We start from the raw sequence: 24,346 nt of genomic DNA, 5'->3' as shown, positions 1-24,346 counted from the left end.
TATGCCATACCATATTACGTATATCTCAAAATAGTTACATTTATTTATTTATAAATCGAATAGTTGCTTTTATTTAGGTGCTATTATTTTAATTTTTCTACTATATTTCAAAAATTAAAATCATCTAGTATTTAATTTATAAGTAGATTTAGACTACTGAGCGAGTATATTAGTATTTATAGAAATTTTAATTAAATAGTAAAACTTTAATTAGCTTGTCGCTGATCAGTTACAAAAAAATGCGACTGCTCATTTTTGCTGCTGTGCGAAAAAAATGCGATGTTCATAATTTTTACACTTATTTTAAAACTTTTTTAGTTCACAGTTTTAACCGTTAATCTTTTATTTACACTGAGTAGCAGAACTACCAAAATAATGCTCATACACATTTATTTCGACATTTTCGTTAAAATTCTTTAATTTTATAACATTTGTTTACCTAACTGGTTTTATAAGTTTTGCCAACTAAATTTAAATTAAAATTACGGTATGCGAGTTTTGGATTCTTTTCAACTAATATATTTTGATATTAGTGTACTTGCATATTTATGTTTGTAGCAATATTTATGCGTGTAATCGTAATTTAACAGAATTAATAGGACCGAGTTTAAATATTATTACAAGTCTAATTTTAAAACGAAATACTGTGAATTAATATGAAAATTATATTTTCTTTTTAAAAGAATGTTTTTTTTTAATATTTTTATTTAGAACCGCATCAACAATTAGGGTCATTAGCGACTTATCAGTGTAATGTAATTATACCAGTAAATGTATAATATTTTGAACAAACTCTGGCCGACCATTCCTAAGACTGTAGATAATTGTAACCAACTATCAAAGAACACCGATATCTACGAACTAGTATTCCAATCAAAATAAAAGCAACTACCTTTATTAGGATTTGAATCTGAGAACTATTAAATTTGAAATCTGTTGATTTACGACGAAGTGTTCACCATTATTCTGACCCGGTCGGTTAAGAAAAATTTATAATTTACTTGGAAACGCTACATATAGATACAATTGAGAAATTACAATTATTCCTCTAAGATTTTGGCAATGAAATAAAAAGTATTTCAAGAAAAAAAATAAAAGTGAAATTTCCTTTGGAATACGATAAAATAAAACTAAGAAATAAATAGTTTCTTAACTATGAAAACAAATTTTTCATTTATTGAAATAAGTTAGGGTTAAAAGAGTTTGAGAAATAATACGAAAAAAGAAACTTGCGAATATCGTATTAAATATTTGTAATGAGCATTTAGGTAGAAATCTGTCTTCCTATTTTTAATATCAAACAAAAATGGCAAATCTCGTGTGACGAAAGTACGGCTGCCAATGGATAGAGGGGCTTCATGCACAAGTGCCGGGCTTTAGTCTACCAGTAGTGGTGCAGACTTGATCGCCTACGAATTGGATATGGTAGAAGCAAACATTTTATGAACAAATTAAAAACAGAATTATGAATTATGTATTTCCTCCTACGACTAGTTATGAGAGCCATTCCAAACTGGTAAACATCTAATTAAGTACTGCCCACAGCGTACATACAATTATTAAATCTTAATTTGAATCTGTACAGAAATTTCTAATCATACTTATACAAGTATTATATATACTTTGCTATGAGTGATTGTACGTATGTTTAGAACATTTTGGACACAGCACATCTATATACCACATGATAAAAAAAGGCTTCATATTTGATTATAAGGAGACCAAAGGGGCTCCACGGTATATAATACGTAATTAAATATTCCACATTAGAGATATATGACCGAAAATAATAATAATAATAATAATAATAATAATAATAATAATAATATATATATATATATATATATATATATATATATATATATATATATATATATATATATATATATATATATACACGTATATATACACTTCAACAGTCATACTTTTTTCAGAAAGAAAAATAATTTTTAAGAAATTCACACATACGCACATACGCAATTTAACAACATCTAGCGGAACCTGTTAACAAGCCCGACACTTCACCCGTAATTGGGCTTCGTCTGACTCACCAAAAAAAAAAAATTCTTGTTTGTACTTTTTTAATTTTCCTGTATGAATTTTTTGTAAGTATATACTTCTATGTGTGAACGAGCATTAAAGTCTTTTTTACTTAGAAAATTATCCACACTGAACTATTTCAAACCTCTTTGTTAGTTATAATAATTCACTAGCCTTAAGATTCACATTCCTAAAACTATCCTCGTCAATTAAACTCTAATGATATTTTAGTAGTTAAATTGAAAATGATTTGCTATGAATATTTTTATAATTAAGAAAAACTACTAACATAATGTTGAAAGTTATATAAAAAATTATTCCCACAGCTCAAGTCAGGTGAACTGGCCCGATTGCACTTAACAATTTGAGCAAAAACGTCCTTACCCCCATCCTTTCGACCGCAGACTACTTCACTACCTCCAAGAAGAGACCTGTCTATTCCGAGGATTCAAAAAAAGGAAATAGGATGTGGCGCGCCTTGGCTGCGCGCATATCTAAAGATTGAATATTTACCGTCTGGAAGACGCAAACGGGACCCACATTATCGATCTGCTAGGGACCAATTTAGCTAGATGACTAAGAAGTACAACGGTTACACATACAGATGACTCTGTCACGGCCGACGGGTGTGGCTGTTCAATAACACTTCCTGATAATGAGACAATATATAATCTTAGTACCACCTATTTCTCTATGTCCTATTTCTCCGCAATTTATTCTGCCTTGAGAGTTATTGAAGACCTAAGTGAAGACAACTTCCTGATAATAACTAACTTAGTAGTGTACTTGAGAGCTTGTACTACATTCAAATTATCTATGACACTCTCTCAAGAATAAAGAAGTGGTATTTGTATGGGTCTCGGGTCATTGCGGTATCCTCGGGAACAAACGATCTGATAAGGCTGCCAAAAGAGCGGCAACAAATGGCCTGCGACTGGAATTAACGTGTGAGAGCTACTTCACGAAGGCAATCCGTGTAAAACTACTTACTCATTGGAATAATTTCTGGCTGCTGAGTTCTCTAACGGCCTTCTACAGTATCCGGGACAAGGTGGAAATTGTTTTCCCAAATAATATAACGTCTTTCGACGTTTTATCCCAAACAACAGAAGAGACCAAATAACCCTAACGCTGCTGAGGATTGGGCGCACGAAGCTAATCCACGTCCACCCATTTGGTACTCCTCAGCAAAACTATGAGGCGTGCTATGTAAAATGGTCCTTAAATCACATACTCCTAGGCGGCCTAATGTTCGGCACTATTCGTCGTCAATTCAACCTGGCTTCAGAGGTGAAGAGTTTGCTCAACCGGAAGAAATACATCAAAAGATTGTTGCGATAGTGGAATGAAGAACACAATAAAGCGGTTTTGTTTTTGTGAGATCCCTTACGGAGTACTGTGGTGCAGTGAAAGTAGTCTGCTAAAGTAGTCAGTGAAAGTAGTAGACATGTTTCTGTTTCAATATCTGTTATCCGATATTTGATATTTATTGCCCAATATCTTATGAACACTTAGTTTTTTATAAGTCGTTAATGATTTTTATCGACTATAGACAAAAAATTAAAAAGAATTATTGAGTATAAGTTTAAGCCATGAAAAAATTTAGTAAAAATGTTAGTTTATAAAAATTATGAAATATATATATATATATATATATATATATAAACATGAAACAATAATTTATTATAAATACGAGTATGCTGTAATAATAGAAAACAAAAGAATAAATCTTACTACGAGTATGAATAAATCTAGCAATTTATAAGCACTATTATGAATTAGCATTCAATCGTGATTAAATTAATGACTGTGTATTCTTCATTTTAAATTGGTAACTGAACTACAGTTTGATGATATGGTTTTATTTTCAACATTAGTAGGTCAAAATTTAAATTTACTCATTCATAAACCATACAGATTTGTTGATGATTTGTACTATTTGTAATATGTTTATTTTTTTACCGAGTGTTTGTACTTCTCTCAACGTAATGTAGACCAATGAACGTTGATCTGTTTAATAAAAAGATAACATTTGATCTAATCGTTTTGTTTGAATTTACTTCCTGCTATACAAAAATATATTCAGTTTTTATTTATCTTTTTTTTCCATTTTTGTATGTGTAATAAAGCCTTTTTTTAAACTTTATTTTTCATATGAAAAAGAAAGATAATAAAATTATATTTATGATTGATAATTTTGGTTAATGTAGAACTGTTTAAAATAAGTACATGGAAATCTGAGGAAATATCAGCTTGCATCTGAGATAATAACTATCAAAGGTCTGGCATTTTTTTATCGACTATTTCATCCACTTTTCTTGATGATAATAATTTTAAAAAGTCTTCCCTGAGGTTGAAATAATTTTTGTTTTTAATTCGAAAATTTTTTGTAAACATAATAATCTTTATTGTTGTAAAAAATAAAATTTGATGATGTTTATTAACTAACTTCATCGACTTAGTTTAATTATGACTTTACAATTGGATTATTAATTTCTATCAACTTAAAAAATATATCAAAAAATATATCGTCAATCGTAAAAAAATGTGAATAAAAAATTAGAAATATCTTTACAAAAAATATTTATTGATTTTCACTGTAAAAAACGTTAATATAATTTTTTAAATCAGATTAAATTAAAAAATTAATTAAGTGTAATTTTAATGCTTTAAACTAAAGCAACTAAATTTCTATTATCAGTTTTTATCATCAAAAAATATTTAACATGTGACAAATACATTAATAATTATCTAGTGGTTTTCGTTTAAGGAAAATTTCTTGAAAAAATAAAAAAAATGGCGATTATCGTGATCTAATTTTCCTCACACACGTATTAGATGGGAAATTGTTTTATAGACTATTACAATCATTTAATTTTCAGAGATTATTTAATTTTTTTTAAATCTTTAAAATTTATTTTTAAATATACTGGAAAACATCCTCTTGTAGAAAAGTATTTATAAAGGCGGTTTAACTGGCAGTTCCAAGTTTGTTTATTAAAGAAACATCCTGTCTACCGTATATATGATCATTAGCATTAAATAAAAATAATGATGTTCATGATCAAAACATAATAGTAAGAGAAATGTGCTCTTGTAACTGTACATAGTTACTTCAAAAGACCATCATATCATAAATCCTGGCTAATTCAACAGGTGCAAGAACCTGATGTGGATTAAATGGACATAAAAAGCTTAAAGTAAATAAATTATTACTTATTTTTATTTAATCTGATTTAAAAACAATATTAAGATTTCTTACAGTCATAAATCGAAAAATATTTTCTGTAAATATATTTCTATATTGGTTTTCGTTCACTTTTTGGTGTATATTACATCTGCTCCTTTTTAACAGATTATTTAATTCATTCGATAATTCTAAAAGACACGAGATTTCTTACACGGCTTTATCTAATCGTAGCCGTAGAGTTCAGTCCTCCGTTTAAATAAATTTAGTTTGATATAATCCCGAATGGTAGAGACAGAATATGTTGTTTATTAGAATCCAACTGCAGAATATAAACTCAGTAACAGAAAATAAATATCTAAATTAAAAAAAAGAGATTATATATAATTGTTTATATATTTTTTTATAAAAGGAAGTAAACTACTACAGAAATGAATAAAAATAAAAAAATTCTAAATTATTTTGTTTTTGATTTAGTGCTGAATTACGAAAAAACACCAACAATATATCAAAGATTGATCTAGCTCCCTCAACAAAATATTGGAATTTAAACAAGAATACTATTAGTTTTTACTTTTTTTATTTCGTTTTATGAAATCGGTTTTATATATGTTTTTCATTATAATAATTATGCTTTTTTATTTATTCATAAAATGTGAGCAGGCCTAGAAAATAAATGCAACCCATACAAAAAAAAACTTTTTTGAAAGAAATTTAAAAATATTAAGAAATCTGGAACTTAATAAATGAATAACGATATAAAGAAACAAGCTTAAACACTAAACTGAGCGTGGTACTAAAGCTGCCTGGAATGACAGAAAAGTTTTTTTCACCTAAATATTTCCAATTTTTTTCCATTATCTTGTGAAAATACTTGAAACATTATTATGAGATTTAAACCTGATAAAAATAAAATATGTCATAGTCGTTTACTTGATCATCTTATTCTTTCTATATATATAAATATATATTTTTTATGTGAAGGACATTTAATACTTTTATAGTTCCATCAGAAAAACTTTCTCTTCAAAGTAAAAAAATTCCCATTGATCGTAAATAAGGCATTTAAAAGTATAAACAGTTAAAAACTGATAAATTATTTTTTTTTTTTGAAGTGGGAAAAAATTTTATAAATACTAAAAATGTGTAGATTAATTTATAAAGTTATAAAGCTATTTTACAAATAAAAATTGTAAAATACCGAAATATTTCGTAATATTCAAATTCTGTCAAATAAAACATAAACATATGTTTTAATTAGTAAATTGAATACTTTTGCACGATTATTATTAAAAAATAATAATAACGTTTTTTATTCATTCGGTAGGAATTGTAATCAGAATTTATAACAGAAGTAAAGTTCAGTTTATTATAATTTAATTTAATTATATCATTATTTAAGATAGCGCTGTAGTTTGCATCTCTTTCATTTATTAATTACATTAAGAATTGGGTTGGTAAGGGATGGAAAATGTCCGATTGGAACTTGAAGGGATTAACATCGATATCTCTGACTATTTTAACACTCTATTATTTATTTGCTGATGATCAAATCATCATAACAGATTCTGAAAATGATTTACAAAAAGCGGTTCATTTACTAAGTTAAGTTGTAGAGAAATATAGCTTTAAAATACCATTAATAAAATTAAGATGGTGGCTTTCCTTTACGAAAATTAAAATAATCATTTATAACTATTAAACATAATATAGTCATTTATTAACTATTAAAATAGTCATTGTTCTCTACATTTCAAATCCCTTGGTTTGGGAACATGGAAGAGAGGATATTTTCAAATACAGATAATTTTCCAATATACGCTCTCCACCTTTAAATGTGTGTGGAACACAATAAGAAAGACCCTGAAAGGAAACATAAAGTAAAATATGACACTAAAATTTTATAAATCAATGGTTGTACCTATACTATTGTGAAAGTGACAGCTTCACATATGAAAAGAAGGAAAGCAAATTCTATCAGCAAAGAAAAGAATTTACTGGGAATTAAGGGGCGTGTACTTTGGTAGTCCAGTTTCAGAATATCTTTATCAGAAACCAACTGCAAATATTTTCACTTTAGAGAATTGATCCGACTAGATTAGTCTTCACAGATGTCACATGAAAATTTATCTAATTTTGTATTAAATTATCAATTTTGGGGGGAAAAAAATCATTGTAGAACAAGAAGAGATGAGTTGATATTTATAAGCCGGAACCGGCATTGGCCTTCACGTATGAGACTGATGATGATTATTATCATCATCTTTCAAATTTATTTTATAAAATGTAATTTTGACATGAATCATACATACCCATCCATAAATAAGCGATTTCCTTGATGTTTTTCGGAAGATAATATGTACCAATAAAAAGTACAAAAAGCTAATGATCCTAGGATTGACATATACAGTACACTTTTTAATCTCCTTAATGGTATCATGATTTTTATTGTATTTTAAGCAAAACCTGAAACAGTGCAAAGCAAATATTAATTAGATGGAAAAATACTATCGCTTTAAAAAAAAAAGAATAGTAAATTGATAACTAATAAAATTGATTTATAATAAAATTCTTCATACACATCATACTTGTATATACACGAGGGTCATTGAATAATTAAAGACAATAATTTCTCTGGAATTAAAACTATTTATTAAATCAATACGACATTTTATTTTTACCTGTGAACATAATCTCCAGCAATATTAATACTCCTATCTCTGAATTAACTTAAAAAAGGTGGATAGTGAGAAATTTTACAATACTTTATAGTAAAAGCAGAAGAATCTTCTTTGTGTAGTAGTTAAAAAGGTTAATCAAGTATTACCTATTAAGAAATCAGGCTAATATAAGGAGGAGAGCTTTCATTTACTAAACAACAAAAAAATCTACTAATATCAAATATCGATCTAAAAATTACGAAGAATTTTTGAAAATAATTGTGTGGAATGAAGTGCCTTATAATAGTGAACTGAAGAAAATAAAAATGCCCTTTGAAACGTTGTGTTACAGACGAATACTGTAGATTATGTTGTTCAATTAAATTCGTAAATGAAGAGATCTTAAAACTGATAAGAAAGGAAAGAATTTATTTGCTGTGAAATGACAGAGGCGATTAAGTTCGTGGACCTAGACATATTGATTTAATTAATCTGGTAACAGAGAAATGTGTGGAATGTTAAAACTGTAAAGAAGTAGAAAAGAAATTTGAAATATGTAAACACCATTTACATTTTAGGATATAGGATATTTCCTAAATATCCTACAATAGTATTGTATGAATACAATAGTATTCATACAGAAATTAAAACATTAGTAGGAAACGAAAAGTGGGTTCTCACCACTGGCAGTAAAAGGAGTGAAAAGATATAAAAGGAGATGATGAAATAATACGAGAGGAATGGCATATTTCAAAAAAGGTATATATATATTTTTTTTTATTTATTTTTTTTTTAATGCGACTGTATGTATATGACGGAGGTCAAAAAATTAATGAACAACTGTAGTTTGAAAAAACTTTAACCTATTTTTAAACTTTAAACTTTGTTATCTAGTTTATATGTCTCTTTTCAAAATAGTCTCTCTTAAGGGAAACTAACTGCTTCCAGCGCTTAATCCTTTCTTCGGACACAAAATCCAGGATATATTTCGAAAACACTTTGCACCTCGCCTCAGATATTTTTTATAGGATTTTTCTTTATAAACTAATATAAAAAATAAGTTTAGTAACAACCATGACACTAATAAAAAAAAAAAAAATGAAATATATTTTTTTATTATGCTATGAGTTCGTTTCTAGTAACTAATTTTAGCATAATGTAGCAAAAGCTCGAAAAATGAAAGGGAATTTGAACTAGAATTTTACGTACGTGTTACCTTCAAAAACCACATCAGAAAAATTGTTTATTTATAATTTAGCGCAAAATTATATTCAAATAATTTTGTATATAAAGTTCATAAATAGAGAGAGGAATAAATGATTGTGTAGGTCAAAGCAAAAAGATCACAATTTTTTTTCTTTTGCTTGATGATATCGCTACGTAACCTTGAAGCTTGTGCGTGGGATATGTAAATGGTATCTTTTAGCGTATGAAAAGTGCCATACTTATTTATTTAAACACTCATCCATGAAGTTGTATGATAACCAATGAATTTTAACCTAATTTTTTACTTAAATAAATTAAAAATAATAAAGATAAAATGTTTCATACAATAAATAAGTAAAAAATTCATTTTATAAAACGAAAATAGACAACTTTTATTTTTAAAAGTCAAGTTTTTTTTATAAATAATAAGATTAAAATTGTCTCTTGCTTTGCTACTGGTTTGGAAGCTTTTAAAAAAAGTGTATATACACACACACACACACACACACACACACACACATATATATATATATATATATTTCAAATTTTGTATCTTCAAGAACATATCTTCAATTGTTTTGAAAGCAGGCACCATGAATGAAGTGAATGATGAGAGATATATTATTTCATTCAATTCAATCTTCTATTCATTATATAAATATGTAGTTCTATAATACTGAATATTAATGAGGTTTGTTTAGATTATAAATTACTTCTCTTTACAGCTTATTTAAAGTTTAAGATATTATGTTTTTAAATTCGTTTTTTTATACACAATTAAAATAAGAAAATTTTTCGATCAATCAACTTTTGGTAATAAAACACTACAGATTATTAGAGTTGAGAAGAAACAAAACTATTTATATTTTTTCTAATTTTAATTTCGTAAAATTGTGATGCAAGATTTGGAAAATTTGGGTTGGTACAAACATCCTGGACGTAAATGATACACTGTCTAGATAGCTATTTATTGTCAAGTTATAGCTTTCTGTGAAATGTAATTTCGAGTTATAAACGACACTATTTAATGCTAAGGATTTTTTTTTTGTACTAGTTATGTTTTATCTTTACAAGTATGTTTGAAGCTTTTTACATCGCTTCAGAATAATAATTAAATACTGAGATTGGACTTACTTTATCTTACAAATACTTTCTCGATAAATTATGCAAATTTTATTTTATTATTGAAAAATATTTGAAGAAAAACCAAAGAAATATAACTTTTTTTACTTAGAAAAATCATACCCAAATTTATAAAACTGTGTAACACCCAAAAACATTTAAACTTTTAAACATTAACTGCGTAACAACATTTTTTTCATAAATTCACTGCTCTTTTGAGTGAACAAACTTTATAGTTCATGCCAATAGTTTTTTATGCAGTCATTTATACACTTTTCATTCTGCAACCATTTTTATTATGGTTGTTTTATTCAAAAGTCATTTATTTATTTACATTTTTTTAACAACCAATTCCTGAATAATAAACCATTACTTGGAAAATGGCTGGTAATATTGGAAAACCGTTGATTCAAAATCTCCCAAACTGGGCAAGGAATATGACAGGATTAATCTACATATTAAACAGTTTTATTAAGCAGTTAAAATGTTCCAAATGTACGTAAATTCTTGTTAGGTTAAAATAAAAGGTCAGATAAGGCATTTTTTTGATTTTTCGTTTAATTTTTTGGTCAGATATTTCAGTAACGAATTGAAACTGTATAGAAAAGTAATTGCGGAATAAAATAAGAAACCCTAGATTTTAACATTTCATAACGGTAAAAAAGAAAGAACTCGCTTCATAACAAGTTAAAAATTTAATAAGTAAAAGTTTTGCATAATGTTATTATTTTACTTCACATTTTAGTATTAAGATCTGTATACGAAAAGAAAATTTGATTCTGGAGAAACTAGAAGAATATTTTACAATGTTAGAGATAATTTTACAACTCTGTTGTTTTACAGCGGAGCTGCAACTCCACTTTACATTTGAAATGTAAATTAGAGTTACCAAAAGAAATTTTAATGTAAAAAATATATTATCTATTGTTGTCTCGTGCTGTGCTGCCAATCGGTGAGCGCGACGCTAGACATTAATATGTCAAAGGAGGTGCAGTCGACGCTACGCCCCTGCACTCTCCTCCCAGCACACGCTGGCGGCTTTATAAGCAGCAGCAGCAGCAGCACAGTAATGCGAGAGCATATATAAAAACAAAATAATTATAACGTCCACTAAATAAATAATAACCCGCCCGATAAATGAAAGGAAATTTGTTCAGGTTCTACCACTAATAGAAGACACAAACTCTCCCTCTATCCTTGCGTTCCGTTCCGCGAGAGCATTCGCTCCCAGACTATCACCAAAAGAAGAACAAGAAGAAAAAAGGGGGAAGTCTCCTGGCCAGCCAACGTGGGATCTCTTTGCGGATACCAGCATTCCGCCCGGAGCAGCAGGCCTGAGCGGACCGGCATGAAGCCCGCTACCGCCAGGAGGTGCAGCGTTGAAGACGTAGCGGGACGAGCACCGGTCGGGGAGAACCGCCTCGGGCGCGCCGGCGGAAGACGACCGACGCTGACCCAACATTGCGGGGCTCTGGGAGCTATCACTACAGCAGACGCTGTATCGGTGCGAGGTACAACTTAGTGAATTGCGAGCCGCAACTCCTTGACTACAACCATTCAAGCCGAGCCGTCATCGCCGAAGACCAGCGACCACACTCAATATCCCTCCTCAGAGCTACCTCATCAAACGCACAAACGGCCCTTTTCAGGGCTACTACAAGATTCTAAGGTGCCAAGTACTCGAAGGACGAAGCAACTCGGCGACACTATTTTTACGCACGAAATTATCAATTGTTTTCAACACAAATTTTTTTATGATCCTCACGTTAAATCGATTTTAATAAATAATTTTATATTAATTAGTGAATTATGTAAAAATAAATTAATTCCTTGCGTTATATTACTAATATTTTAACATGAAAGGAAGATTTTATATGGAAAAAAATCATTCTTTCAATAATGATTTTGATTTTTAATGAGTTTTTAATTTTTGTCTTTGATTTTTTTATGGTGTTTGGAGTTTGTGATTGGGTATTTGGTTTATCTTTATTGGAATTTTTTTAATTCATAAGTCTAGAATAAATTATCTATATGTTAAATATTAAAATTCGTTTTTTATATGTCCGCTATCCGAGCTATTTATTTGAACCACGCTACTGAACCGTGGTTCAAATAAATTAAAAATAAATTCGTTTTTTATTGTATTTAGATACTCACTGAAGTGGGTTTTGGTAACAATCATATTATACCGGTATCACATAAAATTTAAATAAATTTAGTCACATTTTAACCGTATTGTGTTCCAATTAACAACAGTCTTAAAAACGCTTACTTAATTGCAATTGAGCTTTGTTCTATCATTTTATTATAATATTGGAGTAAAAATGAAAAATAACTTATTTTATTCTTGTAACACTAATACATAATCTATAAGCTTTATTGATTACAGACATACGTATTCTTTGGAAAATGTCCACTTTCAATCCAGGTTCAATTTTATGAATAAAAATTGTTTTATTTAATTCATGAACTACTTTTAGATCGGAACAAAAAAAATTGAAAAAAAAATCGAAAATGTGATTATGTACACAGTTTACATTCGTTTTAAATTTCCAGGGACTATTCTCTGTAGCTATTCTATATAGAGATGTAGCATTTGAATATTTTGTTCTTCTCTTTTAGTTAAGGTTAGCGGAATGTTTCATATTTAATCCCCCTAATGAAAACCATAAATTTAAAATAACATGTTGAAAACTGTTAGAATTTTGTCACTATTTTTTTTTTTTAATTATACCTATTTTCCAGAAAATAAGATACTAGCTGAAAATAAGAGGTAATTTTACCAAACAACAATTAATAATAAAAGGTATATTATAAAACATTGCCACGCGTAATTATGTAAACAGATTTCTACAAAAATATAAATATATATGTATCTTTTTCCATATAGAAGGTCGGGCATCAATAACTATGTTCGTTAGCCCCGTAGAAATTGTTAGCGTATGAAAAGATATCATGCCTGACCGGGATTCGAATCCGGGACCTCCGCACGTAATGCCTAAATGTTACAAATGTTTTAGATAGTATAAATATGTGTAAATATATATATATATATATATATATATATATATATATGTATATATTATTTTCCTGAAAAATAGTTTTGATCATGAAACATTATTAGTTATGTTTGATTAATATTTTATTAAAATGCGTTCTAGTAGCAGAATAATTTTAATACATATTCAAATTACTTATTTTTCTCTCTGAGCCTCTTTTGAATCGCATTTCTGCTTAAATCAGCCTTAATATAATTTTATATTGTGAAATATTAAAGGAAATTTTTTTTAAACAACAGAAGATTAATTACGTTTCTTTAATCATGACTAATTAAAATATTCTACTTTTACATTAGAAGAGAGTATAATTTCTTACATTACCAAACATATATAATACAAATTTAATATTATATTCAATATTTTTAACAATGTGTAGAAATTGGTAGAAAGAAGCGATACTGCGCAACAAACAGCTCATGATGAAAGGAAAAAAATGACAACGAAAAGTGAATAAATTAATCATAATATTACATAATAACCGTTTTGTTTATTATTATTGGATTATTTTAGTGCAGACTGGCTTTATTTAATATTATCAGTATGAAATTGATCGGTAAATAAACATTTATGTGTTTAATACGTATGTACTTATACGCATAATGTTCATAAAATTACCGCAGTTATAGATGAACTAAATAAAATTATTCTAAAACGTATATAAATTAGTCGTACAACCCATCTACTTTTAACAAAATAAATTGTACAAACAAAATATTATTGCGGTGTTTATATTTGACTAATACTAAGTTCCTATGCCAATGATATTTACATTACGTTTAACGTTTAAATTTATCAATAATATTGTATCTGTTTTTATAAACTTTTGTAAACTTTCGTAACCTAATTCAAGAAAATATTACAGAACTCTCATTTTTCATTTTAGGATGTACAGTTTGATTCATCCGATTTTTATTTTAATTATTTTATGTTTTTACGATCCCTTTTTTATTCTCCTTTTTTATATTTGGTATAAATTCAAGATACTTTCAAAAGGTAGAATTTTTAAAACCTTTTCTCTCATACTTATCAGGATAGCCCTTTTATAATCGACAAAATCCTGATTCCACATTGAAAAACTTTCTCTAAAGTTAAGTCAATCTGCAGATATTTCAAAGTCAATGTAAACACTTTAAATAATATGAAGACGTATACAGTGAAATAATAATATTAGATTACTAAAGGTCCAGTACGTTATTTTTTTTTTTTGTAATTTAATGATATTATTTAAAAATTCTTATAAAACATCCATAGTTGAATAAAATGAAATTAAATATACTTGCAGAACCTATTGAAAGGAAAGAAAAAGAAAAGAAAGAATAAAAATTATAATTGTATGAGGTAAAGAGTGTTAACAAAAGATTATTACGGATAAACATGTTTTAATTTATTTTACAACCAAATCGTTTTTCACTGAAAGCGAATAATTAGGAAAAATCACTGAAAATTGTTTTCCTCGTGTGAATTAAAAGTGCCTCTTACAAATATTACCTTTGTGAAAACTAAAAACAAAATTATCGGATACTTTTTGATTTTCTCGTCTTTTATAAAACTAACTCCCACTTTGTGTTTGGTACGGTTTTATTTAAAGTAAATATTACTTAAAAATACTATTTTATTTTACAACTAAATAAAAATCAGTGTCATAAAATCATTTTAATCTGGGTAAAAGAGAAACAAAAAACCAAACAAGAATGGATCACTGATAAGATTTAATAAATGGACGGAAAAAACTGAAGCATGATAAATCTGAAAAAGATAGAAGGCAGTACAAGGCAGTAAGAAATGAAATAAATAGAAAGTGTAAAACAAGCGAAGGAAAACTATTTGCAAGAAAGATGTAACGAAGTAAGAGAACAGATATCACCTGGGAATACAGAGACTGCGTACAGAAGTGTGAAATATGTTTCGGTAAACTTAGAAGAAAAGGGAAATTATAGAGAGAAAATTGTCTGTATCGGCAAATTCGTATATGAACAAAAGAAATTCGCGATTTGGAGGAAAAAATATCTTGAAGATATTTAAGAAGGCAGGAATGTTAACATAAGACGTCCTGCAACCTTTGGAAGGAGTTGATGAAGAAAATGGGAGAACCAAATATTGTGAGCTGAGTTTGACCAAACTGAAAGATACAAAAGCCAGGCGCTGATGATGTTCCGGCTGATCAAATAAAGTCAGTAAGGAAACTAACACTAAATGCACTTTATATATATTAATATGTGATATTTATGAAACTGGAGATGTTCCAACGAACGTAATTGTACCTTTGTCAAGAAAGGATTCTGCTAAAAAGTGCAAACACTACCGGACCTTGAGCTTAATATCACCTGCCTCAAAAGTATTAAAAACGGTCATTTTTAAAAAGAGCGAAGATAGATTTTACATTACTGAAGACCAGTTTGGTTTCAGAAAGGAGCGGATACAAGAGATGCAATTCTATCGCTTATATCGCTTATGATTACTTCTGAAAAAAAACGGCTGAAGAAAGATAAAAGATACCTTTGTTTCCTTTGTAGAAATACAATAATTTTTTTATACAATTGAATGGAGTCTTTTCTTTAGGATGGTAAGGAAAATAAGAGTGAACTACAGATACAGGAGGGTTATTTGGAATCTCTATAAAGAGGAAAGGGTCGTTGTACAACGCGGAGCACAAGCAAAAACAAACATTACATAAGGTTTTCTCTCTATCACCTGTACTTTTCAATGGTTTCATTCATAGGATTCTAAATGAGATGCGACAGAGATTGGAATCCATAACTGGTATTAAGATTCAAGGTGAGAAAATAGATTGATTTTTTTGGCGGACGTTATTCGGTTTTAGCAGAAATTAAGACTTGATAAAAGTTCTACGAGAAAAGGATACCACCACTTAAAACAAAAGAATTGCCACGTACTATATGAAAATTAATTATGACAAGACAAAAATACATGTTGCGAGCAAACAGAATTTGACACCTCATGTAACGTTAAATAAAAAGCATCTAGAAAGTGTTACGGATTTTACGTATTTGCATGTCAGAAATACAACTGATGGCCGCAGCATGAAAAATGTAATAAGTAGGGTAAACCGAGAAAAAAACAGTTATCAGTATGTAAGGGAAATTATTCACATAAAATAATATTAACCTAAAATTAAGGAAGTTTCTAAAAACTTACGTGTGGAGCGTACTATTCTACGTGAATCTTGGACATTTGGGAAAACTTAAAGACTGAGGCTTGAAGGCTTCGAATGGTGGTGCTACCAAGAATGTTGAAAATATCGTGGACAAAGAAAGTAGCCAACGTAGAGGGTTTAAGAAAAATCGGTGAACCAGAATGTTTGATGGATCAAATTAAGAAGAGAAGAGGGCATGTGTTTTGGTACGACTGGTGGTTTTTAGATATCGTGAAAGTTCTGTGGAGGGTATGAATTGTAGAGGAAGAACTCGACTAGAATATATTAGTCAAATAACTCAATATTTTTGTTTTCAATCGTCTAAAGAACTTAATGGACTAGCACTAGATCGAGAACTCTGAAGAATTGTAAATCAATCTGGGGATTGCAAATCAAAGAAGAGAAAATCATTTTAGAACTTAATTATTAATTAGATTATTTATAGAAATCTGCCTACATAAGCAGGAGATGGGAAGAAACCCTTTGCTGTAAAAATATTTACAAATAATATTAATAAAGATCACTTACGTCTTTTGGTTTTAAATATTAATTCTATTAGTCGAAAAAATATATTAGTATGCGTTATAGGAATGTAATGAAAATGAACGGAGAGGTAAGCTCCTTTCTTCTTAAAATCACTTGTATACTCCAAGAAGAAGCTGACAATCATCTAGTTATTAGAAGCGGCTATAGTTTATTTCTGAGCTAAGCCTATGTATAACAATGACTCATATATAACGCATTGTTCAGATCGGAAACTAATTATGTTGTTGCTTTACGTTTTCTTTTCAACCTTTCTTTTGGCGCACGTAAAGTAACCGAGGTTCAATCGTTACAATCCGATTAATCTTCAACCTTCTCTTAGAGTAATGATGTTATTTTGCGATCACAGTGTCACTTGAAGCGGCTGATTATCATAAATAACTTACAAAAAAATTGGCATGTTTATTTACAATGATATAATTTTCTCATGGAAAAGGAAAGAGGAAACTATTCTGCTCTATACTTTCCTTAGTAACTGATGTATAGGTTGCATGTTATTCACAATAATGACTACGCCAGTTTTGTAGTGACTTATACCTAAAATCAAATCGCCTACGTCGATTACATTATGATACCCGAAATACGTAGAATGTAACTGAAAAACTGCAATGTACGAGGTATGTCTAGAAAATAAGGTTACAACATTTTATATAAATCGAAGAATGCATACTTATTAATGAAACTTATATGACATATTACACAAGCATACCTCTATTTTTTTACGCCATCCAGTTTGAAATATTTGGTCAGTCGGGGTATCAACTTTCGTATTTCTGTATCAAAAATACATGCCACCATCTCCTTTAATCATTCACACACGACATTATTCATCTCTTCGTCAGTTGAAAAGCGTTTTTCTTCCTTAAAAAGGGTGAAAAGAAAAACTCGCTTGATGTCAGGTAGGAACTATGGGCAGGATGGTTTAGAGTATCCCAACCAAAACTGCTGAGGAGGTCGACCGTTTTGCGTGTAGTGTGGGGCCGAGCGTTATCGTGTAACAAACTCCCTTTCCAGCTGCCCTCTTCTTTAGTTTTGAATGTACCGACGAAGCTTTCGGAGGGTTTCACAATATCTCTCGGCATTTATGGACTGACCTGGGGTCAAAAAATCGATGAGCAAAATTCCTTTTTGATTCCAGAAAAATTTTGACATGATGTTTTCGGAGACTGTTGTTTTTGAATATTCTGCCGATGGGTAACCAGTATGTTACCACCAAATAGATTGCCTTTTGGATTCCGCAGTGCAGTGAACCACCCAGGTTTCATCTCCAGTCAAAAAAGTCGAGAAATTCTTCACCCTCGAGCCCATAAGAAACACCATCAAGAAACTCCCGTACACAATGAACTCCATATTTTTTGTGTCCTTCTGTTAAAATTTTCGGTAGCCACCGCGCGCACAATTTTCAAAAATTCAAACTGTCGGTTACTGTTTTATACAGCACAGTTCGACCGACCTCTGGACATATTTCATAAAGTTCATCCACAGTCAAACGGCGGTCCTCAAGAATCAGCCGTTCGAGTTTTTCAACCAACTCGTCTGTCACAATCTACTCTTATGTTCATCATGGATGTTTGTTCTATCATATTTAAACCCTCAACTCCCTACACCACTCTTTTACTTTATCACGTCGCCGTAAACAGAAAAAAACTCGCTGTGGATGTTGTCAGGCTTTATATTTTTAGCGATAGCGAGATATCAAATGAGGGCTGGCACTTCATACTTGGCGTGATCGGGAACCACCGGGTTCATTTTAAGATCCGGTTCTGATGCAAAGAATCAAGCTACTGACTTCCACTTAGGCCATTCTTTTCACTTGGATCTCCCTTTCACACAGAAGGGCCAACTTTGAAACGAAAAGTTCCCTTCGCAGCTACAGACACGCTGTAAGTTACTTTCATGTTGTACTTAGACATTTTTTATTTACTTTCCGAACATACCTCGTAATGTAACTTTGGGTAACAACAGTCAATAAAAAAAATCAATGAGATCTAATTTTTCAAAAACCTCCTGGTATATGTATTTGACTTATTTGTGCCAAAACTACCGCGTTATTAATTAAAGTTTACATTAATATGACTAGTAAATTTAAATCCTAAATACTTAATACTGATCATTTAAATTAAAGCAATTCTTTTTCTGTTACAGTTATTAGTTTACTTCAGTTTTAGATATTGTTGGTTATAAATGTTCAGCACATCTTCTTTTACTGCTTTCTTTATACATTAACAACTGAATAGATCACTTTTCTTTTGTGACGGTAATATTTCATATTTTCGATCTAGATTTAAAATTACTAATCAGCCGTGTCCTCTTACGTCTTTCGTCTTCTTTAAATCGTTTCACATAATATATTGGTTATACTTTTTTATATAATACTGGATTATCCTCTGCAAAAGGAAAAACCGAAATAAATACTTAATTCAAAAGCAAATAGAAATACTTAATTCCTAGTTTCAGAATTAAATACGTCCGTCAGACTACAGTTGATTAAAATGTCAGATATTCGGTAAGAAATACGGGCACAAAGGAAAAGAGAACTTAGAGAAATCGTATATAAAAAGTCATGAAAAAAGAAAATCTATTACTTTAATTGAATTATTTAAAATTTGGTTAAGTTTTTTTTTATAAGTTGAACAACAAACTACTCATTTAATAAATGAAGAACGTCATTCAGGTTATTGCTCTTCTATTTTAAAGATTATATTTTGCAATTATAAAAGATTTTTTAAATGAATATTTTTAATATTTTATGTAACGGGAAAAAAATATTGGAAATGAAGAGATGTTTTCAAGAGATTTTTCACCCAAACAATTTGATTTTATCGCTCATAAATATTGTATCAAGAGTCAAGATTAATATTCAGTATAGATGCAGACGAGTTCACTTCCCCATTTAAAATCAACCGTTAATAATGCTTGGTTGCGGTTTTTTTTATCAAATAGAATCAAAGTAATAACAATAATAAAAACCATTATTTTTTTCTGCTTTTAATTTGCCATATTGTAATCATCAATAAGAAAAAAAACTTCTTCTTTAAATGAATAAATTACTGACTATATATACCTAATTACTATTTTTTTAAATTTATTATAATTTATACCTGCTTAACATAATTATTGTATTTAAAGTTTAGTATTATAAAATTCAAATTTTTATAGTACACTGAATAATTAGTTTTAATATTATTATTGTTATTTTTTTTTTAAATTAATATCTTAAAAATTCACAAAATTTTATTTTATTTTACAATATAGTTAACATTTGGAAATTTAGGTAGATTTACTGTCAATAACTTTCTTCATCACATTAGCAAATATATACTTTCTTTTGATATAACTACTTTTGATTACGCATAAGTAATGTATAATTAAGCCTACATATTTTTTCTAATGTGTATAATCACTCTTACAATAGAAATACTTATAATTTATGAGGTAACTGTAAAAACATTGGATTAAATTTATTCTAGAAAAAAAAGGAAAACTTGTTAATCATATTTATTCATCGGAACCATCGAAAGCTGACATCAGTTTTGTTATCGACGCTTAAGTGAATAAATTCCATAAAAATTGTTTTAGTCAATTTTCCAGACGTAAACCCAGTAATGTATTTTTCTTCTCTTGATCACTAGCTGGCGTTTGGATTGGATCGACTCCTAAGCCTGCAAACTACTGTGGGTGCCAATGGTTGTCTGATTTCACAAAAAAAAACGCTTCCATACATAGCGATCCAAGGCCATTATTTAGCCTCATTAAGGTTTAGTCTGCGATTTTTTATCCCATCGATCTGCTTGATACACGTTTTCTTTGGAGCTGTTCGTTGGACTCTGCAATGGGTTCATGCCAGAGGAATTTGAATGGTAACCGGTTTCCATTCATTCTGCAGACATGGCTAAACCATCGCTGTCTTCGTTTTTGAATCTGTTCCTCGATTGTTGGCTGTTGTTCGCAGCGATGGCAGATATCCTCATTTCGAATGTGATGAGTCTCACTTCGTGGAGACTCTGATGGTATGACGTGGGCATCGCATTTGGAACAGTCCAAGTTTGCTCAGGTTTGTCTTAAGTAGTGTCCACGTTTCTGCTCCATACAATAAAATTGGCAAGATTAGGGTTCGAAAAAGACGAACTTTGTGGTGTTCAGCGAGAAGTTGCTTTGTTTCCACAAGAACCGCTTCAGGGAAGAAATGCTGCGATTGCTTGACCAATTCGACTGTAGATTTCCGCCGTGGCTGCTACTTTCTTCTCCTGGATCAGCGAGCCCAAATATTTAAATTCTTGCACTTGTTCAATTTGCACACCATCCAGTCATGTAGAGAATTAATTATCAAATGTTGAACGTTAAAGCTTCTTACCAACATAAAACCATAAAATGTGATGAAACCTTTTTAAAGTTAATTGAATAGTTTTTAAGTAGATAAGGGCGGCAATTTATTATTTTTCTTAAAAAATAGGATTGCTTCCGATTTACAAGAAAACGAATCGTCTTTAGGGCAAATGCGTAGACTATAGTATTTGTAACAATTAGAAACGACATAATTAAACATAACATCAGAAACAGGAAATAATCAATTACAAAGAATTTTCAATATTTCATCGTTTGTTAAAGAATTATTACCGATAGATATTACAAAAACAAATTCAATAAATAAGTAAGCCATAAATATTAATATCAATGATCATTGTGACTGAATACCGGTATATTGTGAATACATTGCAGATCTCGAGGTCTTCTTCACGTCATTACATCTTACAATTACTTCCAAAGCTCATTTAAAAAGCTACAATTAAAATATTTCGAAAATTCCTTCAAATTGTCCTTCATACGCAATTCATATCATTCTAAAAGATTTATTTTTTAATTTGGAAATTAATTTTTTCTTTTAATAAATTTTCCTGGGACTAGGCACTTATTTTTGAAGAACATTTATCTTAATGTTGAAGAACATTTATCTGTATCAATGAGTCCTGGCTAAACAACTACCAATCTTTATTATTACTGTGAGAACTATAAAGGAAAAAATATATTCACCCTAAAATATTACTAAATAAATGCAACAGAATTATTAACATTAGTGGTTAAATGGTAGTTATTTTCAATAAAGTAAGTTCGTTTGCATTTAAAATATTCAGCTCGTTTGTAATATAATTCATGTTAGTTCAATTATTAAAAGTAAACCCAAAACATAAAAAATTCAAAAGAATTAAATTTAAGGAAAAAATCAAATTATTAATAATAATAGTAATATTAAATAGGATGTTAAAAAAATGATACAAATGCTTACATTTGGTCACAATAACATTAAACCACTACATAAAATACTATCTATCTACGTAATTATTTCAACCAGAAAATAACGGCTCGATGACTGTGTTTATGTTAAATGATACAAAAATCAGGAAAATAGCCAGGTCGATTTACATTTTCATCCTGGTGGACGATAATATAGACATAGTCATACTTGAATATATTAAATCTAAGAACGATTGTTCGTGTCGATAACAATATGAGATTACGCTAAAAATTTAGAAATTTACCTATAAAATAGCACTACAGATGAACATACCTAAAATTACACACATGATTACCGATTTTCGGATTATTGAGACCATCAATTACAATCAATATCATTTATAAAACGATCTACGTGAATTAAATATCTGTAATAGGACACTGAAATGAAGGCGGGGTACATAGTATTAATGTAAAGATACTACTAATTTATTATAGCACTAAATCACATATTTTCGTTGTTAACAAATAATTAATTCGGAGTAAACTATGACTGTAAATCTTTTGTTAAACACTCAACCCCCGTACAATCTTTTCAATCTCTACGAAATATATATCATATTTCTAATAAAATAACTCGCTATTCCCCATTCCATTTTTCAACCGTGGTCAGCACAAAACAATAATAATTGATGTTAAAAAAACAATAAATAAAATTTATTAATTTTAATATGTAAACCTATTTTAGACTGGTAATAAATTAATATACTATTACGCTTACACCGCCAAAAAAATTACACAAAATTAATTGCGCTTACAGAGTACGGTGTGTACGTATATAACAGGTGTTTGAAAAAGGACGCAACTCTTTTGTTTGACGACGTGAATTTATTTTTTAAAAAAATAACGATAATAAAATACTTGTACAACAATATTCAAATTACCTTTAATAACTTTACAATAGATGTCAAAAATGATTTCCTGTAATCCCGATGTAGGTTCGTACACGTTTCATAACATTTGCAGCCACTTTTCGTAATGTTTGAAATCACACTTCAATGACAGCCTTTAATTTGTCAAGTCTATGAGGATTTATTTTTGAAAACTACAATTTATAAATACTCCCGAAGGAAAACGTCTGCTGGTGTAAGATCTGGGAATCTTGGAAGCCTGGGAAGATAAAAAAGACTTCCACCTTAAAATTAAGAAAAACTTCAAATTTACTTAATACGACAATGGTTGCATGTGAAAAAAGTTTCACATGTTTAGCATACGTCAAGCCCCATCTTACAATTCCAGCAACAATTTGTCATCCCTTGCCGTAAGGGTTGGTCATGTAAAAAATTGTTTCAGATAAAAGTTTTAGGTGATATTTAGAGGACTAATGACCATTTTAAACCGATTCTATACTGTGCCTATTAAGGGAGATATGATTTTTTTTGTCTTCACACCCCACTATTTTCCATCACCTGGGCCAGTGGTTTATTATATCAAAAAACTTCACTTACATAAGTTTTAGGCCCTTATCCAAAAAATAGTAGGAACTTTAAACGAATTTGATATTTTATTTAATAAAAAGGTAATAGCGATATTTTATTTTTTCGAAAAAGCCACCCCATTTCAACCCCATTGATAAATTTTGGCTTTTTACGAACTCGACCGAGATTTTGAGTCGAGTTATTTTTAGGAAACAATTTGAAAGAGATTGGCGCAAAGAAAGTGAAATACGTATATATAAATGTATACATACAATTTTGAGCTGAAAGTGGTTTTGGGGTCTGGGGAATGTGAAACACGAAGATATGTCGAAATTTTCCAGATACCCATGATTTTTTCATAATCATGATACCCATTACAATAGGTAGCTTTCTTATGAAATCTATCTAAAATTCTCGTAATAAATTCAGCGTTTCATTAGCAATATGACACGTTGTTATCTTGATGGAATTGACATTCTCATTCGTCTAAACCTAATATGTCAATAAATCGTTTGATTAAGTTGCGATAAACCACACCAACTATAGGGTATGAACTCTCTAGCTTTGTTTAGCTTATCTTTTTGTAGTAAGATGTATGATGCATAAAGAATTTTGATTTCACCGCCTACAGTTCTGTCAAAAAATAAAGACACTATTACACGACA

At 29.5% G+C, this 24,346-nt stretch overlaps 2 protein-coding genes across 3 annotated transcripts in view; one reads left to right on the top strand and one right to left on the bottom strand.

Annotated features, from left to right (window-relative positions):
• fdl (beta acetylhexosaminidase fused lobes) overlaps positions 1-24,346 on the bottom strand; it is a 55,602-nt gene that overhangs the window by 15,164 nt on the left and 16,092 nt on the right. For both annotated transcript variants that reach the window (XM_075360814.1, XM_075360813.1), the window contains exon 2: positions 7,540-7,693. In XM_075360814.1, the coding sequence (XP_075216929.1) occupies positions 7,540-7,667 (128 nt within the window). In that variant the 5' untranslated portion in view covers positions 7,668-7,693. The remainder of the gene's footprint in view (positions 1-7,539; positions 7,694-24,346) is intronic.
• Positions 9,669-24,346, top strand: part of s-cup (spermiogenesis-related protein stanley-cup) — a 51,003-nt gene continuing 36,325 nt past the window's right edge. Inside the window, exon 1 of the mRNA XM_075360818.1 lies at positions 9,669-9,784. Coding sequence (XP_075216933.1) covers positions 9,780-9,784 — 5 coding nt within the window. The 5' untranslated portion in view covers positions 9,669-9,779. The remainder of the gene's footprint in view (positions 9,785-24,346) is intronic.

The sequence above is a fragment of the Lycorma delicatula genome, chromosome 3 (genome assembly GCF_047948215.1).
Source record: "Lycorma delicatula isolate Av1 chromosome 3, ASM4794821v1, whole genome shotgun sequence".
Lineage (NCBI taxonomy): Eukaryota > Metazoa > Arthropoda > Insecta > Hemiptera > Fulgoridae > Lycorma > Lycorma delicatula.
Note: the sequence above shows the minus strand (reverse complement) of the source record. Positions and strands in the feature narration are given on the sequence as shown.